The 20,017-nt window shown below is 34.2% G+C and overlaps 1 protein-coding gene across 1 annotated transcript in view; it reads right to left on the bottom strand.

Moving 5' to 3' along the window:
- The window catches only part of CNTN1 (contactin 1), a 358,577-nt gene that overhangs the window by 57,242 nt on the left and 281,318 nt on the right, over positions 1-20,017 (bottom strand). The window contains exons 18-20 of the mRNA XM_068560378.1: positions 19,498-19,656; positions 8,752-8,901; positions 383-453 (exon numbers count right to left, since the gene is read on the bottom strand). Of these exons, the coding sequence (XP_068416479.1) occupies positions 383-453; positions 8,752-8,901; positions 19,498-19,656 (380 nt within the window). The remainder of the gene's footprint in view (positions 1-382; positions 454-8,751; positions 8,902-19,497; positions 19,657-20,017) is intronic.

Raw genomic sequence — 20,017 nt, 5'->3', positions numbered from 1 at the left:
AGATGCTGATACAAAAGATTTTTTTAACTGAATCTTTGGAGTTTTGAAAGTCCAGAGCAAATGTTATGAATTGCAATTGGGTTACCAGGCCACAGTGAGTACATAATATCTCTGGAATGAGAGAGTTGAATGTTTGTTTAATCTTTAAACCTACAGATACTTTAGCATCAATAATCTGTTTTGGTATAAGAACTGCACTAAGCCATAGTAAGCCAGGTAAAATCTGGCATGCATTTAAGAAAAAAAAATCATTTTAGTAATTTATTCTTGTTTAGGTTTGGGGCATTGTCTTCTATTTCAATTTATTTCAGGAAGCAAAATGGGTTTGAGATTAAGTGTAGGTAAAGCAGCCTATTAACATATGTAACTTCTTAGCACTTACCGCCCATGTTATGGTCAGTTCTCTGTTGCTTCCACCCCCACCTCCTACATCTGAAGGAGCCACATTAGGTGCTGAAACAAATAAACAAATAAACAAAGCTACAAATGAGAGGCCCTGTAATTATTTTCTGACATTAGAGTTCTTATTCACTTAGAAACTGTACATTTTTCTTTCACCAGGAAAGACAAGTTGCACACATGATCCACTCAGATATACTAACAATGCCACATAGTTGCTGTAATAATGTTTTACTGCCAAGAAAAGAATTGATTCAGTGCCATAGGAAATGTACTAGTTTCCTTCAACAAAGTAGTGAAGCAAATTTGCCTTCCCATCTTTTTTTTTTTCCTGTGTCTTTTTATTTAATATGGTTTTGAAAGATTAGACGTATTTTATTGGGAAAATATTTCACAGCTCGTTTTGAATTCTATGACCTAGCAACTCACTGTTGTGTTAGTTTTATGCCTCAATCTACAAATAACTGTTAAGAAACGGTGCATGTGCATTAACGTAAGATTATGTTTCCCTGAGATGTTTGGAAACAGAAATCTAATGCTGTTATTATGCTCTTATTTTCAATGCCTAAATCTCTTCTGGAACCCTGTCCCATCAGTGACTCTAGTTCTCCCCTACTCCCATCTTTTTATATCATCCTTCTATTTTTCAGTATCTACCGTAATGACTATCCTTTTCAGCCTCTCCAGCCTTAAAAGTCATCCTGTAATACTGTTTTCCTCTTAATCTCACCCTTTCCTGTCACTGAACTGCAAAGAATGATATATGACTATTTTTATACTTCACTCCATAATCACTTTTTAACAACCCATAATCTGTTTCCACTTCTTTGTATTACCAAAATCACTCTCTCAAAAATCACAAAATTGCTTTTAACTACCAAGTGCAATGGCCTCTTTGCTTTTCTCTCCTTGGAAGTCCTTCAAGGTGGGTGCTGTATCTTACCAGATTTGTATACTCTATCTTATTGTAGGCTTTACCTTATTGGATTTGCATCTAATTGGAGTTGTACAGATAATACTAAAGCATAGTTTGTTCCTGCACTCCAGGCAGTTGGAGACCAGCTACCCAGCTACGCAGATGAAGACCGTGTTTTTACTGAGGACATACATTTTCCCACACAACCGCTGTGGCTCAGTCTGAAATATCATTCTCGGCTCTCTTAACATTTTAAAGAACAGATGAAATGTCAGTTCTTCCATGACTCCCCAAATAGTCCTTCCCTAAAGGAAACAGTCACAACCTTCTACAGAGTATTCATTTACTGAATTACAGATCCTAACAAGTAATTGTGATTCACAGATAAATACTTCAAAACTTCCTCTATGTTAGCCACATAAATTCTTTGCTGAACTATGTACATTAATTGCACAGAAACAAACAAAATACAGGCTTTTCTTTACATCTATAAAACTATATGGTTTCCTTTCCTGATTAAGAAATTAATGTGAAGTTTGAGAGATTTTATTTTATTATTCTATTTTATTTTATTATTTTATTATTTATTATTAACTGTCACCACTTGAGTGTTAGAAATTAAATTGAGTGCATGGGGGTGTTAAAAGGTAATTTACTTGTAGCACTTTAGATGAAATACATATTGAAGGCTGGGACATTAAAATACTGCTGGAAACCCTTTAAGCCCCATAACTCATATTCTGAGGTTAAAAATTTACATGCTATACAGAAACAAAGAACATGTTGTCTTATAATCAATGAATAAATCAAATTTTGTGTTTAAGTACAAATATTGTGGGCACAGGCAAATAATTTCAAAAATAACTCTAGAATAATTTAATTTATTATATTGCAATTTGTTGAATCAAATATTGCCTCCATCAGGACAAGTATTATTTGCCAAAGCATTTCACTATAATCCTTTTAATTATAATCAATATTAACCTTTGTTATTTAGAACAGAGCTAAAAATAGAGTATGTTTATGTTAGAGTGAATATTTTTCCCATTTCATCACTTTTAGTTTCAGGTCTAACACACTTCAAATAAGTAATTCAAGATTATTTTGCTCTTCAAAGATCATCCATTGAGTTCACTATGCTGAAAATAAGACAAAACAAAAGCACAGAAATAAAGGTAGCTATATCTCTTAATAGAGTGTTTTATATCTTACTTGGAATAATAGAGTGTTTTATATTTTAATTTCCTTCTTTAAGCTTTGAACGTTCATTTGTAGCTTTAGCAGCTAAGGGACATTTTTTCACAAGTGGAATTGGCATATAACCTACATATTTGACATGAATCTGAATACCTAACTACTCTGTATTTGTATTCAGCCCTGCAGAAACAGGAGGACTTGGCCAAATACTGATTCCTTTCAGGGAAGTAAATCACCCTGAGCACAAGGAATTTTACTTAACTTTAGGCTCCAGGGCATCTGACAGTGAGCAAAATAGACTTTCTCTTAACAAAAAATTATTAAAAAGAATTTAAACAAATATTTAGGAAAAATACAAAATTCTTGAATTTACAATGAATAAACAATTAAAAATAGTGAGGCTTTTAAACTTGTCTTTTTGCCATGATTTCAGTCTAATAATGATTCCTTAATGATGTTTATAGGAAGGCTTTCATATTTCAGTTGTAGATCTAAAAAATATTTAAAAAGAAAATCAAGCCAATGTCATGATTATTCTTTCCTATGAAAAGAAACTGTTGCCAATTTTACTTGTAAATTTGAATGCTTAAATAATTTGCATATAAGTAACATTTGGGGCTTTGGCGTTTTGTTTAACAATGTACAAACTGCCTTGTGACAAATCCTAAATTATAAAAATCATGGAGCATAGGAAGAAAAGCCCTTGATTTAAACTATATGGACTACTCAGTTTTTGTTAATTATTGCTTTCCATTTTTACAGAAATAAAGTTACCATGAATGTAGCTTCTCATTTCAATTTGCATCAGAATTTCACTGTGATTTAAAACAAATTTTTTAGTAAGAGATTCAAAATGGTATGTAAGTAATGCTCTAGGGTCTAGATAAACAAAGGGATTAAAACCTTACATCTGCTTTTACTCTATCTATAAATATATTTTCTTTCTGAAGAGTCATTAATAAAATCAAATGAACTGTATAATATTTGGATATTCAAATGAGTTCTTCATAATTCTTATGATCTCCTGCTCTGATGGTGGACCAGATTGCTAACATTCTTTATGCATCTACCATGTTAAAGTGATGCTCTTCCCAAGTAAAAACTATATAGGGTCTGAAATAGTTCACAAAAACACTAATGTCTTTAGATCTTATCAGGCCAAAATTGTAGTTTGCTTATTAATCTGGACTGTGTTCTCAAAGAGGAAAGTTAAATGGGCGTAGCAGAGTAAATCCGTTAACTGCTCAATAGAATGATAGTCTAAAGACAAGTCATCTGGGGGAATGTTTAAATGGGCAGAAAAGAATGCTACAAACTGAAATAAGCATAATGCGTAGTAAATTTATTATAAAGAACCCAAACCGATTATGGATTTTTCACTTAAGTGAAAGAATGAACACTTCCTAGTTTATCTCAGTGTATTAAAAACAAAAGCATCTAATGCATATGTTAACCTTGTTTCAAACAAAACAAATTATATTTGGTAATGTATTTTTCTAAATTTTAATATGCAAATATCACAGTAGCTTTGATCACTACTTTTCATTATCCTCTATTAACTTACAATTGCAAGAACCATCCTCTTTCCCTTCTTGTTCCTCTCTTTGCCTTCTATAGATAATTTTAAGCACCAATTATAGACACTGTGTTGTGTTAAGCACTAAAGTTAACAATATGAATAAAATCTGATTCCGGTCCTGAAGATGCTAATGTAGTAAAATTAAATATGTACAGCTGGTTTTAGTTCAATGTGTTAAATATCCCCAATGTGTTAAAAATCCCTAGTAAAAGTTTGCTGGATGAATGGATGAATGAATGAATGAATAAAAAAGCTCAGCTTACTAAAAGACTCATCTAGAACTTAGAAATGATTTTTACATATCGTACCTAATTGGATACTCAGGTCAGCACTTTAAAATAAATATACAGAAAAGTAGCATTATTCTCTTTTTACAAAAAAGGTGAATGAGTCCCAAAAGTAGTTAGTTAACTAGCCCAGGTCACACTACTCACATGTAGAGAAGCTACAACTTTAACTCAGGCCTCCTGATGGCTTAAAAATCTACACTCTTTGCTTCTTTAAAAAAAAAAAATAATTTTCTATTACATAACTAGTGACAGCTACTAACTTTAACATAACACCTTACTAGCTATAAAACATGTTCTTAGCACCATCCGCCTCCTTTATCAAACATATCTAAAAAATAAAAAATAAAAATAAATGACAGAGCTGAATAGCTTCATTAGACATGAAATTAAAGCTCTCTACATAGTATGAAAGTGCTGATTACAGTGTTATGTTATTTTTTCTCTTTTCCTTCTTAGTTTGATCTGGCAAACAAATAGCAAAGTTGTCAAAACAAACGTGAATGTACCATTTTAGGGTATCGACTTACCAACTGCACGTGCAGAGCTATTAGCTATGGGGGTATATCTTACAATGACACATTACTTTGAAGGATGCTTCTGTTATCTCTTATTTACAGTCAAAATTAAATGGGTTACAATGATTACAAACACATCTTCTAATTCTTCATTTGGGGCCATCCATTTTATAATGCACTTGTCTGAAACCAAAGAGTATACCCAACTGTGCCTGGCAATCTTAAAATTAAGTAATTGGACAATTAAGGGCATATGTCTCACTAGATAATGTCCTGTCTTTCAATCAGTATAATGAGGCACAGGAGCAACCTTTCCATCAAATGGGAACCAGCCTTTATCCCACATAACATATGCTGGCATCTCTTAGAGAGTTGTTATAATGGTACATGACGAGACAAACATCCCCCTGTTTCAGAAAGTATTTTTATTTTTTTGTAAGGATAAAAAATGTAAATGTCCAATTTTATGAATATTCAATTTTTCAAAAACAGGATGAAATGAAAAACAGAAATTAAAGAGAAAGTCTGTTGGATTGTATTGTATTAAATATATAAATTATTCCTTTAAGATGATTAAAATTACATGAAATTATATGATCCTCTTTTATGTTAATAAAAATGCAAATATATTGCCAAAAGAGGTGATCTATTAGACTAGACAATATTTTCTTATAAGCATATTAAAGCTTAAAATGAGCATTAATGGCATAATAAAAATTTTATTCAGCAAATATTATGCACTAGACAGCACTAACTTTGCTTTCCTTACATGTTTTTAATCATAAAAAAAATTCATAAGATAAATAATTTCCACTTAGAGGTGAGAAACCTGAGGCTCAGAGAGGTTAAGTAGCATGCTTCTAATCACAGAGTTTTAAATGATGGAACCAGTATTCTACTAAAGGATCAGTAACCCAGAGCTTTAATACTGCATATTGCCCTCCTAGAAAATTATTTAGGAATGAAGCTTTTAGAATTGCAAAGCCCTGAATTTGAATCCTAGCTCTGCTTCACATTAACCAAGTGTAATCTTGACTTCTTTGTCTGTAAAATTAGGAACAATAATACCAGTTGCATAAAGTTATTGTGGGAATTAAGTGGAGCAATGCAAGTAGAGAGTTTAGCACTCTGTGATAACATACAGCAAGTGCATAAATGATAGTAACCATAAAACTTGATTAATAAAGGATCCAAAAATATTTTCTTATGAAAGATTAACAAATGTATTAGAAGTTATAGGATTTATTTTTTCACAATTGAAAGGAAGGCATCATCTTATTATATCACGATTGGGCCAAATCTTGCATTGTGAATAAGACCGTTATCACTTCATATGTTTGTTTTGTGTCTGAAGGCTTTTAAGAGAAGTTATTTTCCAAGTACACTAGAGAGAGAATTAATTCCTTCACAAAATACCATTTGAGCAAACATGTTAGAGGTCATGCTTAATGAAGGTGATGCCAAAAGTTGTTAGTTGAAAGTAACAACCTTACCAAAATTTTAGGTTTGATATCACTAAAACAAATTTTTCCCAGCATTTCTAAAGATAAGAAGACATTAAAGTTGGAAAGTCTTCAGAGTTACCTACAAACTACAGGTAGCAAGCACATCAAAAAGTATTCTTATCTTCTAAATATGATACTAAGTATAAATTATATTTATAGATTCACAGATGAAAGAATCAGATTGAATCTTTCTTTCTGAAACATGTTTTGCTGTTGTTGTTCTTAAAAACATATTTAATTTAATCAAATATACACTGAGATTAAAAAAAAAATCCAAGTTATTATAATTCTGTCCAAATGATCAACTGAAGTATACTAAAGCAATCATTTTTGAAATAAATAATACATAATTTTTTGGTAACAGAGTTCCTACAATTTTTTGATAACAGAGGGGAGGGTCTACTCCTATCATCAATGCCAGAGAAAGTATCTTCCCTCCCCATGAACAATGTTGTTTTTGGATCAGAATTAATTCATATTGTACTAGTCAACAGATCACAGAAAATTAATCAAGCTCAATGAGATAAAAAAGGCCTATATCTGAGATAAGCATGTTATAATTTTTAACTGAAATAAGTTTGCTTAGACCAACTTAATCATTTAATATTTTTGCAATTTTATTTTGAAAATGAATACTTGTTATATCAAAGCAAGTACATGATCTCTCAGCATGAATTATGTGGTTGAAACCACCAGTCAGATAATGTGCCAGTTCCTTTGTATTTTTGTTTTTCAAGAAAGGGCAACTGTGTTCAGTCCATCACACAGAAATTTCTATTACAAACATAGGAGGCTCTAAGGAATAATCAAAACCAAACAAACACAAGGATCCTGGTTATGTGGTATCTGTGTTCTCTAAAGCTGCAACATATATTACCTCCATATCCTAATGAGATTTCTATGAGGCAGAGAAAAAGGAACAATTGTTTTCGTTTCACAGGTGGATATACTAAAACAAAAAATGGTGTTTAAGTCATATCTAGCTCTGTAACTGAGAATGAAATATGAGCTTCTACTAGAACGTAAATAAATGTTCATATAAATGGCTGTGTGTTTAGGAGTCCTGCTTGGGAAAACACCTTTAAGAGAGAAAGTTGAAGGTATCAGGTCTGTGTTTGAATTCTGAATCTTGCAAGTAGTTATATTAACCTAGGTAAACTGTTTAGTGTTTCTGAGTCTACTGCCTATTAATGAGCATTAGATTGTAATACCTACCTCAAAATATTATTGTGAGGATTAACTGAAATGTATCTGAAAATGCTCAGCACAGATCAGTATTTTAGTGTTTCTGTTCTTCCTTTATTACAGAATCATCAGTTTTATCTGATAAATTACATGAAACTTTAAGAGATCGTTTATTGATGGCAGTCTCTCTGAATAACTTGGCTTTAAAAACTAAAGACAGTACAATTCATAATTCTATTTAGAAGTTAGGCCAAGGAATTGACTTAGCCAGAAATGTGGATAAGTGATATTAAGATATCACAGCAGAATTTTAACGGCATTCTGTCATCCATTTAAAATATTTTCCCCCAAATAAAGCACTGAAGTTTGGCAAGGCACAGTAAAAATAAACTCAGAGAGTCTACAAAACATTTTCTTTTTCATAGACAGGGAATAATAAAGAAGAATTATTATTAGAATCAGAACAATATTTTTGCCTAGAAATTCAAGGGAGAAGGAAAACAGAGTGGGGTATTTCTTGTATAAAAGGCTATTAAAATGGACTTGGTATTCAGCATAAAAATGTGAACCTAAATTGGAAGAATAGCCATGGTTGAGCTGTGATAAAAGAGCACATTTAGAGTGACATCTAATATTAAAAGAACACATTATAGCTATTTCTGAGATGCTCTGACTCCCCAGGTGTTATAGATCCAAGAGACCCCATCACATTCCCTCCTTGCCAGGCTCACCCTACTCGCCTGCCCATACCCTCCATCCACGTGGCTGTTCGGTTATCCATGTCTTTGAGAGATACAACAAACTGTGAGCCTTCTAAATCATGCAATCTGCTTAACCATGACTCTGCCCGGTTAAGATTCACAATTTACATAAAGTTTATATTCTAAACACCAACTTCATTTAAGTGGCGTTCAGTGGATCATATAGTTGCCTCCATTTACCTCTTTTCCATTAATTATGTAAGAATATTCTAAAGCTTTATATTTTCTCTTTTGGTTTTTGACTGTCTTGACACAGAATGCACACACCTGTGTGAGATACATATACACACATTTTTTAGATAAATTACTTACCTCAGAGCATTATTTCCAAATACATTCAATTATATGCTAAAGTGTCACTGAATTTATAAACTTTTAAATTTTAAAAAGTTTCTTCTACATACCAGCACCATCTGTTTTAATTTTGCTTGATGGTATACTGGGCTCTCCTATACCCAGTGTATTGGTTGCTAGCACACGAAATTCGTATTCCATCCACGGGATTAAATCCACTGCTCTTGCTGCCTCCATATTTCCTTCAATAATCGGGGGATCTAAATAAAATAAATATTAAATAGAGAATATTAGTTGAGTAGCATCATTCTTATAATTCTCTATTTTTATTTTACTGTTTTGAGAAAATGGCACATGTTCCACTGAGTTGAAATAAAAATAAAAAGTAGGAATGACAAAATGTTAAGTTCAAGGGAGTAAGAGGAGAAGCCCTTAATAGATAACACGTTAGAAAGAGAGATATGCACATGTATCATTTATTTATTAAGTATAGGGTGGGAGCACTGAGATTCTGCATTTCTAACCGGCTCCCAGCTCTTGCTTCTGCTGCTAGTACACTGGCTACAACCTGAACAGCGAGGGGCTGAATTCTGAAGACAGAATCCAGAAAGATTTCTTGAGGCAAAGGTACAACTTGTGCAGTTAAAATTTTTATGGACTGCCACTGATGTAGTGTATGGGTAGTGAATGGTTTATTACTAGGTACCTATATGTTTATACTCTTTTGTAGTTAGATTTTTAGATCTATACCCAAATCATTTGGGGCACTGATAATAAAGGTTATAATAATTCATTCAGATTTATTAAGTATTTCTCAGAATTTATGCTACTAGATACTAACAGGAAAATTATAACTTAGGGGTAAGATATGTTCAAGATTGCTTATTTAATTGAGGTATGATAAAACATACAACCAAGGCAGGACTATACATTATTTTAAGCTCTCCTAAAATAGTCTCACATGTGTTTTTAATAATTAACCTACACATACATATGCATGTAAATACCTGTACATCACTTATTGGAAAATGTGTTCCCTTAGGCTTATATATGACTCATTATCTTATTACTTAAGGAATTTTTATCTGGCACTGCAGACCATGAATAAATAGCTTTTTAAGATGTTGTACCCATCGTCACAATAAATGTTAAGCATCCCACTGTCCAGTTTCTACTTTTAGACAAATTCTTAATGGCTCAGACTATCCCATGCCTCACACTGTCATGTGTGGCACGTGTGGCATAACTCTCCTAGACACTAATTTTGCCACCCAGTCTCTTATTTTGTTAAGAATTTGTTTTATACATTTGACATATATTTTTGACTTTCTGATTAAAAGTTTGGCTTTCCTTCTCCTCTGTTTTAATTCTGCCTCTTTATCTCCTGTTTTCTCTACCCCTTCCTCACACCAAATTGGGATTTGTTTGTCTTACTTCGTATACATAGGAAGTTATTTTAGGTAATTGGAAGAGGGAAGATGAAGTTTTGATTTGCGAAGGACTCTTCACGGAGAAAAGGAAAACACAGAACTGGTTGTATGACACTGGGTAGAGTGGCCCCCTTCTTCATTAGATACCTTTTTATGATTTTGAGCCTCCTATAGAAGGAGCCATTGTAGTGGCTTGAATGGTGACTCCCCCCACAAAAGATATGTCTATGTCCAAATCACCAGAACCTATGAATGTGACCTTATTTGGAAAAAGGATCTTGTAGACCACTTTAATTTTAAAACAAATTAAGTTAAGAATCTTTGGATAAGGTATCCTGGATTATCTAGATAGGCCCTAAATCCAATGACAAGTGTCCTTATAAAAGAAACACAGCAAAGAGACATATAGGAGAGTGAAATGTGACCACAAAGGCAGAAATTGAAGAGATGCAGCCACAAGCCAAGGAGTATTTGGAGCCTCTGGAAGCTAGAAGAGGCAAGGAATGGGTTGTTCCCTGGGATCCTTGGAGAAGGTGCAGCCCTGTCAGCACCTTAGTTTTGTACTTCTGTTGTTTCAAATCATCAGATCTGTGGTAATGTGTTATGACAGACATAGGGAATTAATACACAGGTTTAGAGGCTGAAGCTGATGGAAATGTTTGTGAGTTTGTGAGTCTGGGGAGTCCAAGTAAAAAAGTATAATAAAAGGGTCAAGGAGGCAGTCTGGTCCTCGCTCCTGCTTCTTATGCTGCAAAACCCTAGCACCATTTAAATGCTTGAAGAATGGAAATGAGGGAACCATTCTAAAGGGTCCCTCTTGGCAAGGGCATGGTGTTCTCACGATGGTAAAGGCTACCCTGGCGCTTTTCCAAGCAGCTGGGCAGTCAACAGGTAGGGGCAGGTGAAGGCTGGGTCAGAACAGGAAGAGCCAGATGGATGTGCAGTGAAAACTGCAGCTGCTAGACTGATTCTGAGCATGTATGAGGATACAGTATGAAAATATCTCCAAACAAATGGAAGATCAGGAATATGTTCAAAGAGTAGAAATTCATACTTTACTACAGAAAACATTTGGAAGAATGGTGAGAGATAAAGAAAGAAAAGTCAACTGGAGTCATTTTAGGGTAGGTTTTAGATTCCAGATGTGGAGTAAGGCCTGTGACTAAATGAAGTCTGAGATGAAGAAAGGAAGAAGAATAAGCAGAAAGCCTTGGAGTTAGAACCATGAGAAGACAGACCTCACTGAGAAACCCTTGACCCAGTGATGCAAACAACTTTCAAAAGGGGAAGCTGGAAGTGGATGTTAGGAAGATGGACTTCCAGAATGTACCTTCTGAATGATTAAGGAAGGAATTTGATATCTATAAGTTTTTGTTTTTTTAAAAAAATTATTTATTTATTTATTTATTTAGTTTATGGCTGTGTTGGGTCTTTGTTTCTGTGCGAGGGCTTTCTCGAGTTGTGGCAAGTGGGGGTCACTCCTCATCGCGGTGCGCGGGCCTCTCACTATCGCGACATCTCCCGCTGTGGAGCACAAGTTTCAGACACGCAGGCCCAGCAATGGTAGCCCACGGGCCCAGCTGCTCCATGGCATGCGGGATCCTCCCAGACCAGGGCTCGAACCCGTGTCCCCTGCATTGGCAGGCAGACTCTCAACCACTGCGCCACCAGGGAAGCCCCGATATCTATAAGTTAATAATATATTCTACAAGGATAGCTAACAGTTGTGAACACTTCTCTTTTTAGAACAAAACCAATTATGATCATTCTTGTTAATACACATTAACATCAGTACTTATGAGAAGATAAGTATCTAAAACAAATAAGTTTTTGGCATATCTTTATAATACCCCCTCTATAAAACCATTTATATAAGTAGTAGGGCTAACTTAGCAAAAAATGACTAATGCCAATCATTTTAGAAAAATGTTTTTAGAATTAAAAATGGTTCTGTATCTGGCCTGCTTTCCTTCCCCAGAGGGGGACAGGACTTTGGACGCATACCACATCATAAGAACAGGGTTTAAAAGTTTGCTTTCTTACTTTTTTCCAGTCCAATCTTGAGCTCGGTAGACCATATCACCACTTTACAACTTGAACTTCAAGATCGGCTATGTCCATACCAGGACACACCTATAACATGTCTCTATGTCCCCCCTTGTTTGTTCCTGGTTATTATTTATGGACATACATATGTTTCTTTTACTTCTTATTCATGTTTGGGAACCACTCAGTGCCTGGTACACATAGAATGATGTTTTGTAAGTAGAAGTACTTAATAAATATTTGTAAAAATTAAAAATAAACTACAAATACAAAAGTTGTGCTTATTTAGAGTCGACAATGTCTTAATGCAAGAAGCACAACCATGTGTATAACTTTATTGTCTCCTTCAACCCTGAATCAGGCAGGCAACTGGTAGAAGAAAAGAGGGCACTCTGTTACCTTGTCCCACCACAAAATATCCACGCTCTATGGCTCTTATGCCTGTATTTAGTTCATAAATCATCCTGCCTTGTCTAAAGCAGAGGGTAGACCTCGTCTCCATCCTCTTAAGCTCTCTCCCACCCTCTTTAACTCTGAGTTGATCCTTTTCAATTTCTCTCCTCCACTGCTACTGTGTTTTACCTCTAGTACACATTTTTATGTATTTTATTCTGAGCCCTAAATGTCCCTATAAAAGGATTTGTACCTTCTCCAACCCCTTCAGCCCTGGTAAGAACTAGTGGATGTATTTCATTTTTCCAAAACCACCCACACAGATAGGTTGGAAGCAAAGGTCATCTTTGCTTTGGAGAGAGATTCTTGCCCCAAGCCAAATGCACAATAATCAGGAGCAGAAGGACTTTGTGTTCCCTCTCTTCAGCCAAGTTCCTTGCAACCTGTTTGCTATTCCTGGAGTCAGAAAGAGAGGAGAGTACTTGGCAAAGTAGAGGCAAGTACCACGAATCAGGACTGTGGTCTCAAGTTCCTGAGTTTTAACTGGGTCATTTCTGAGTCAGGCCAATTTTTACAGACAATCTCAGTTTTGGAAATCAGATTTTAACTGTATAAAGGCTGTCAGACGCTTCTTTCTATAAAAAACTAAAATGTTGTACATTAACCTGGTAAGTATTTAAATCTTGGTTTTACTTCTAAGTGTAAATTTCAAGCAAAGGGATACAGAATAAGAGACATACTTCTTACTTTAATATTCAGGTCAAAAGTCCCCCTTTAGAAGGTTTTATTTTGATAACCAGCCATGAGCACTAATCTACAGATCTATTTTCAAATACCTTTAGTCCATAAGGCTCAGAATAAAAAATATTCTGAGTATTCTTTGGAGGAAAAGAGAAGCAAGCCTCATGGGTATCCCAAGGCCAATAGTCACAATTGCCTGGCAACCATGCTTTGTGGTGCTCTGCCTTCAGACCACAACAACTAGTTCCCTGAGCAGCTTCAGAACTAGGCAGAATGACCTCCAAACTAAAAAGCAGATGTTTCAAAAATAACTCCAGGTAATATAATCACACCTGTTCTAGGTTCTTGGAAGTTGCCATAGCGAGTTCTGTTATTTCCTCTGGGTTTAAATACAGTTTGACTCCTTAGGATCCTCCATCTCAATCTAAAACCCAAGTATTTGAAAATACCCAGAAAGAATTATCCACTTGGGGATCTAGCTGAAAAAGCTGGTCCATTGTTTCAGAATGAAAATGGACAATTAAAGGTCTCTCTCTGGCTCTGACACAACTACTCAGTGTGATGTTAGAGGCTCTAGACCCAACCTGTAGATCATCTGGCAGGACTCAGAGAAGAGCCAGAGTTATGACAATGTTCCTTGCAGAGAAAGAGAATCGGATTGTTCTCTGAATTCCCAGAAAGTGTGATTCATTGATTCTTCTCTATGGAAAGTCTGCATGCTGCCTCATAAAAACCCAGAAGTTTATCTTTGAAATAAGAGCAACAAAAGTGAAGCTATGGAAAGGCAAAAAATAAAACAGTAAATTCTAAAATGTAAATCTCCTACAAGGAGCCTAATGCTTTTTCATTATTTTAACCTATCAATTTGACAAAGATTTAAAAAGAAAATACTAAGTAAAAGTATGGTGGAAGAGACGCTTATATACTGTTGATTGGAATAAAACTTATTCCACCTTTCTACGGTGTAATTTTGTAGTAAGCTCATGGGCTTAAGCATGCTTACACTAAATAATTTAACTCACAAATGTCTATTCTGAGGAAATAATCTAAAATTCAGAGGAACATTTATGTGCCGTGACGATAATTGCAGAGGATTGGTAACAATTAATTCTAGTGTTCCACAAGACAGAATTTTAAATATAAAGGCACTTTTCTTCTCCTTTTTCAAGAACATATCTGAGGTTCTCTCAATTGCTCCTCATAGCACAGTTTCCAGGCCATTTTATTTTCTGGCCAACATTCCTTTTCCACACAAACACACACACACACATACCATCACCAACAATATTCTATAATTTTTCCTCTGAAAGTAGCAGCATAGAATCCAGCACACATTCTAAACGTGACCTGAGCATCTTGTAGAACACCTGGAATGGTATCAGGTTTCTGTTGTCCATCCCCAAAAAAGTTCCAGAGAACTAATACTTACAATAGATTGTTTTAAAGATCTACAGTCTATTATTTCATCTCATTATTCTAAACTTAATCACTGGAATGTTGAAAGTTGGTATCTTTGAAAACTATTTATTGGACACCTTAACTAATTACCTGCATGAAACTGAATTTAATCCTATACCTTCTTTTTTCAGTGGACACCACAGTAAATAAGAACCACGTGATTTTTATTTCTGCAGTGGTTGTAAAATTTTTTTTTTTCCACTTCCACTTAGAACACAGTCACAAGAACTTTACTGGCCAACTAACAGGAAGAACATGCAAGATAATCGACAAAATAATAGTTTTTTCAGGACCCAACGGAGAGCTGAGTTTGTGAAGAAATCTAATGAACTAAAGTCATCAGCAGCAGAGTCATGGGGAGAGGAGGATTTAGTCATAGACGTTCATAAGAAAAAGGCAGTTTAACTTTTCATAGATATTTAAAGATAAAGTGCAGGCTGGCATGGCTAATTTGAATCCCTGGGAGCCCCAAATCAAGGAGAGTCCTTACCTGTTGACTAACCTCTTTCTCTATAGGCTTTACCAGATGCATTCAAGAAAGTTCGGAAGCAAGACAAGAGTGCTGAGAGACCACACTTAAAGGCACAGACACTTCAGATCTGCTCAAATCTAAGAGCAGAGCAGGAAAATTGAGACCCTGCATGCACTCTGAGGCTTACACTGGATATAAGTGAGTGCTCATGTGTGGCTGGGTGAGTGGTAAGAGGGTAACAGAGATTTGCCTCCCATCTGAGGAGCAGGTGCTTTGGATCTGTGAAGTCTGAGGGAAGGATAGGAGAACTGAGAAAATTCTCCCCCACTGCCCCAGCACTCTGTGCTTTAGACTGATTATCAGACAACAGCTGTCTGGGGCAGGAGCAGGGGAGGAGCAAGAGCCCTCCCTGATGTCCAAGCTGGAGAAGAAAGCTGAAGTCTGATAGGAAGACTGGAAAACCTCCAGACATGCAATATGGTGGAAAGGTTGTGATCCTGTACTCAAAACACTTGAAGCCTGTATAGAACTGGATTTAACAGCAAAGCTCAGATCATCTCAACGACAGATTAGATTGACTCAACCCTTGAAAGAATGACATGAATTTTCCTGGGAAAAAAACATTTACTCAGCCTCTACTGTTCTTTTACACACAATGTTTGAAAATCAATCAACATACACACACACACACAGTGTCCACATTCTGTGGAACACATCAGACAATCTAACATGTATTTCACTAGAGACCAAGAAGAGCGAGAGTGGGACAGAGGAATATCTAAAGAGTTAATGTCTGAGAATTTCCAAAGCTGAAGGAAGATATCACCTCAAAGGTCTAAGATGCCAGTAAACTGCATCTGGATAAATATATTCTCATCAAGCTGAAAAGCAAATACAAAAAGAAATCTTGAAAGCAGCTAGAGAATATGGACACACTGAATACAGGAATATAAGGTAAAAAGAATAGTTGACTTCTTGTCAGAAACAATGAAGGCAAAAAGACAAAGACACTTTATTAAGTGCTCAAAAAAAAGCAGCTTAGAACATATATCCAAAAAAATCACTTAAATATTAAAAGAAAACTATTTGTTAGTGTAAAAAAAAGCTGAAGGTCTTTGACTTCAGCAACCTGAAGAGTTAGACATGTTAAAAGACGTTCTTTACTTAGAAAAATTATAACAGATAGAAATCCAGTTCTACAGAAAGCAATGGAAAACCCAGAAATAGAAAATATATTGGTAAATATGAAGGACTTAGAAACAGCTGTCAACCAAGAAAATAAAACTACCTTTTAAAACTGAAAGCAAAATAAAGACATTCCCAGATAAACAGAAACAGAGAATTTGCTGGGAGCAGACCTGACTTACAAGAAATACTCCAAAAAGTTCTTCAGGCTGAAAGCAGTTGACCATTGACAGTAATTTGAAAAAACCATCCAAAAAAATAAGGAGCACTGGTAAAGGTAATTATGTAATTAGAAAAGTATAAATACATATTTCTTCTTTCTTCTCTTATCTGATTTAAAGGCCATTGTAGAGAATATCTATCTATCTATTTATCTATCTTTATCTATCTACTTATGCATCTACCCATACACATATACATATGTATAAATGTATATATATGGTGTGTGTATGTAATAAAATTGTGTTGTTGGGCTTACAGCATAGAGAAATGTAATATATTTGACATAACTTAAAGGGACAGGTAGAAGCGAAGTTGTATTACAGTAAGAAAATAACATCAGATGATAATTCAAATTGACAGGAAAAAATGAGAGGATCAGAAATGTTAAATATTTAATATGTTACTTAATATAACAAACTATAAATATATACTTGTTTTCCTTTCTTCTCTTAGCTTCTTTAAAAGACATTAAAATTATAGAAAGCAATAATTTCAGCAGAAGTTTATTGAATTTGCAACATACATAGGTGTATAATATATACAATATAGATGTATGAATAATAATCCATAGCACAAAAAAGGGGCAGAATGGAATAGTGCTAAGAGTAACGTTTCTATATTTCACTGATATTGTTGGTAAAAATATGAAGTTTATTGTGATAAATTCCATTATACCAGGTAAGCTCTAGAGTAATCATTAAGTTTTTATATTTAGAGAATTTCATTAAATTAGTTGAATTTTTACACTAGAAAATATTCACTTAATGCAAAAGAAAGCAATAAAGAAGAAATAAAAGGACATAAACAAATGAAACATTTAGAAAGCAAAAATACAGTGGCAGATATAAATTCAGCTACATCAATGATAATATTAAATATCAATGGATTAAATAATCTAATCAAAAGGCAGAGATTGTCAGACTGGATAAAAAATAAGATCCAAATATATGCTGTCAACAGAAAATATACTTTAGATTCAAATATACAAATAGGTTGGCAATTGTAAAAGATATAACATGCAAACAGGAGCCATAACAAATTGGAGTGGCTATACTAATATTAGAAGCATCCTATTTAAATGCAACTCTTGCCTCCCCATCTCCCTTCTCTGTTGTTTTTCTGTATCACTAATCACCATGTGACTTATTATATATTTTAATTAGTTGTTTATTACCATCTCTCCTACTAGAATGTAAGCTCTTTGGAGGTAGGGTTGTGGCTTTTCTTTTGACTTTCTTTTTTCTCTCTGTTTTATTCACTGCTGGTCAACTATGTATCTAGGACAGGTTCAGGCACACAGTGGGAGCTCAATAAATATGTATGTAATGAATGAGCACTATGGCTCTGATCTAGTTGCTAGGGATAGCACAGTGAATCAAACAAAAGTCTTCTCCCTCATGGAACTTAATTTATAGTGGAAAAATTTTTTTTAATGGGAAGCATATTTTAATTGAGCCATATGGTAAGCAAATGTGGTAAGCATGGTAAGCACTAATGGAGATGACTGCAATCATTATTCCTTTTTCAAAGCCAAGCCAAATTTTAACCATATGCTTATTTATTTCATTTGCTCTCTAGTATCTATAATTAATGTAAATTTGGCTAGATATTTATTATTATCTATGGTTTTATCATTATCATCCATTTTCATTTATTTAGAGAAGTAGAAACTGCTCATGCTTTATGTTTATCAAATATCTGAACGGTTTTTAAAATTGTTTTTCAAAAGGTCTGATTTTGCCAAGTATATTTACAGGTAATTCTTACACTCACATGCATAATGTAATAGAAATGTTTCACTTGTTTCTAATTCATTTGAACTTCATACACTTATGTGGAGAATTACTTAATGCTAAAATATATCCTAAACCCTTGTAACAGATTTCAAGTTTATATTTCATTTATTTCCCATGATAGGAAGAAATTATCAGAAAAAAAAAAGGTGAATCTAAATTAAAACTTCTCAGGGAGCAATACAAATAAATTCTGTTATGTTAAGATTAAAGTGAGCAGGTTTAAGATATGCTGGGATTAATTCTTTTTCATTTTTTAAAAAAGAGGAACATTCTATTCACTTTTGTCTTTTTTTCTCCCCTCTGGTGACAACTGAGGACATATTTCTATGCCTCTTCTTTATGCATGTAAAAGAAATTCTGACAACTGCAAGTTTGGTTAAAAATATTGTCAACAATGACAAAGATAAACAGGTTATTTTATCAAAACAATCCTCTATCTTCTTTCATATTCTATGAGAAAATACACTGATGTGTGATATTTGAAGACTAGTGATGACAAGTGGCAATGGTAATAACTTATACACAGGGAAAAGTACCCACTTGCTCTTAATTAGTTTTTGTCTGTTAGAAAATCTTAATATGAGAGAAAAAAAAAAGGTTGAGGTACTAAACTTCTTTAAAAACCTGTTTTTGAGGAAATTCAAGCCAGATAAGAACATATTCAGAAAGTAAAAAGTTATGGTAGTAAGATTTAGGTGCTTAATCTTTATGATCAATTGTGTCTTTTTTTAGAATGCAGAACTATAGTGCCTATATAATTGGATAAAAAGGGTCATAAATAATGTTATAGATGCCATTTGCCAAATCCACCTTCCTTATAATTTTTTCCTAATACATCTTAGACTTAACACATAGCTCAAATAAGAAACCCAGGAGACCTCTCTTTGCTTCCCCATTATAGATTAAGACATACTGCTTCTTCCCCTATAACTTTAAAACATTTAGTTTGCTGTGGTTTTCTTTACTACTAAAACATTGGGATTGTTTGTTTTAAGAAAATTTTCAGGGTCGATGATAAAATTCTTAAAACATCCAGGTTTTTTTGTTTGTTTGTTTTTGATGAAAGAATACATCTCAAAATATGAACAGATTAATCAAACAAATAAAACTCACCCGTCTTTGCATCTTTCCAGTCATCTGAAAGAATAGTCTTGGTCTGGATAGTGTACTTAGATATAGGACTATGATTGTCTGAACCACGGCTCCAAGTAAGTCCCACAGAAGTGGCCCTAATATCTTCTATTCGCAGACCACCTGGAGGGCCTGGAGGGCCTGGAAAGAAAATTTGAGTAATGAATCAATGAATCCCAGCTAGTGAATTAAGTGCACATTAGAATACAAAAATGCCCTCTTTGCAATTAATCTAAAGAACATTTACACGATGAAATCAGTGGTGTCACATTCCATCTAAACATAAACTATAAGAAGCAGTAATAATGGTATTTATGGTTTTTACTAAATGATTTCATGATGTCTCTTTTTATGAAAGGAGATAAATTCTGTCCTTTAAAAATGGCGTTATTATTATATCATACATACGATACTCTTTGACTCATAAAATGCAGTTGGCATCAAAGGAACCTGACATAACCGATTGTAGCATAGCGATAGTTAACGAATGTTTGCTGAATGC

This window comes from Eschrichtius robustus, chromosome 13 (assembly GCF_028021215.1).
Source record: "Eschrichtius robustus isolate mEscRob2 chromosome 13, mEscRob2.pri, whole genome shotgun sequence".
NCBI classification, from domain to species: domain Eukaryota; kingdom Metazoa; phylum Chordata; class Mammalia; order Artiodactyla; family Eschrichtiidae; genus Eschrichtius; species Eschrichtius robustus.
The sequence above is the reverse complement of the archived record's forward strand: the minus strand, read 5'-3'. Positions and strand labels throughout refer to the sequence as shown.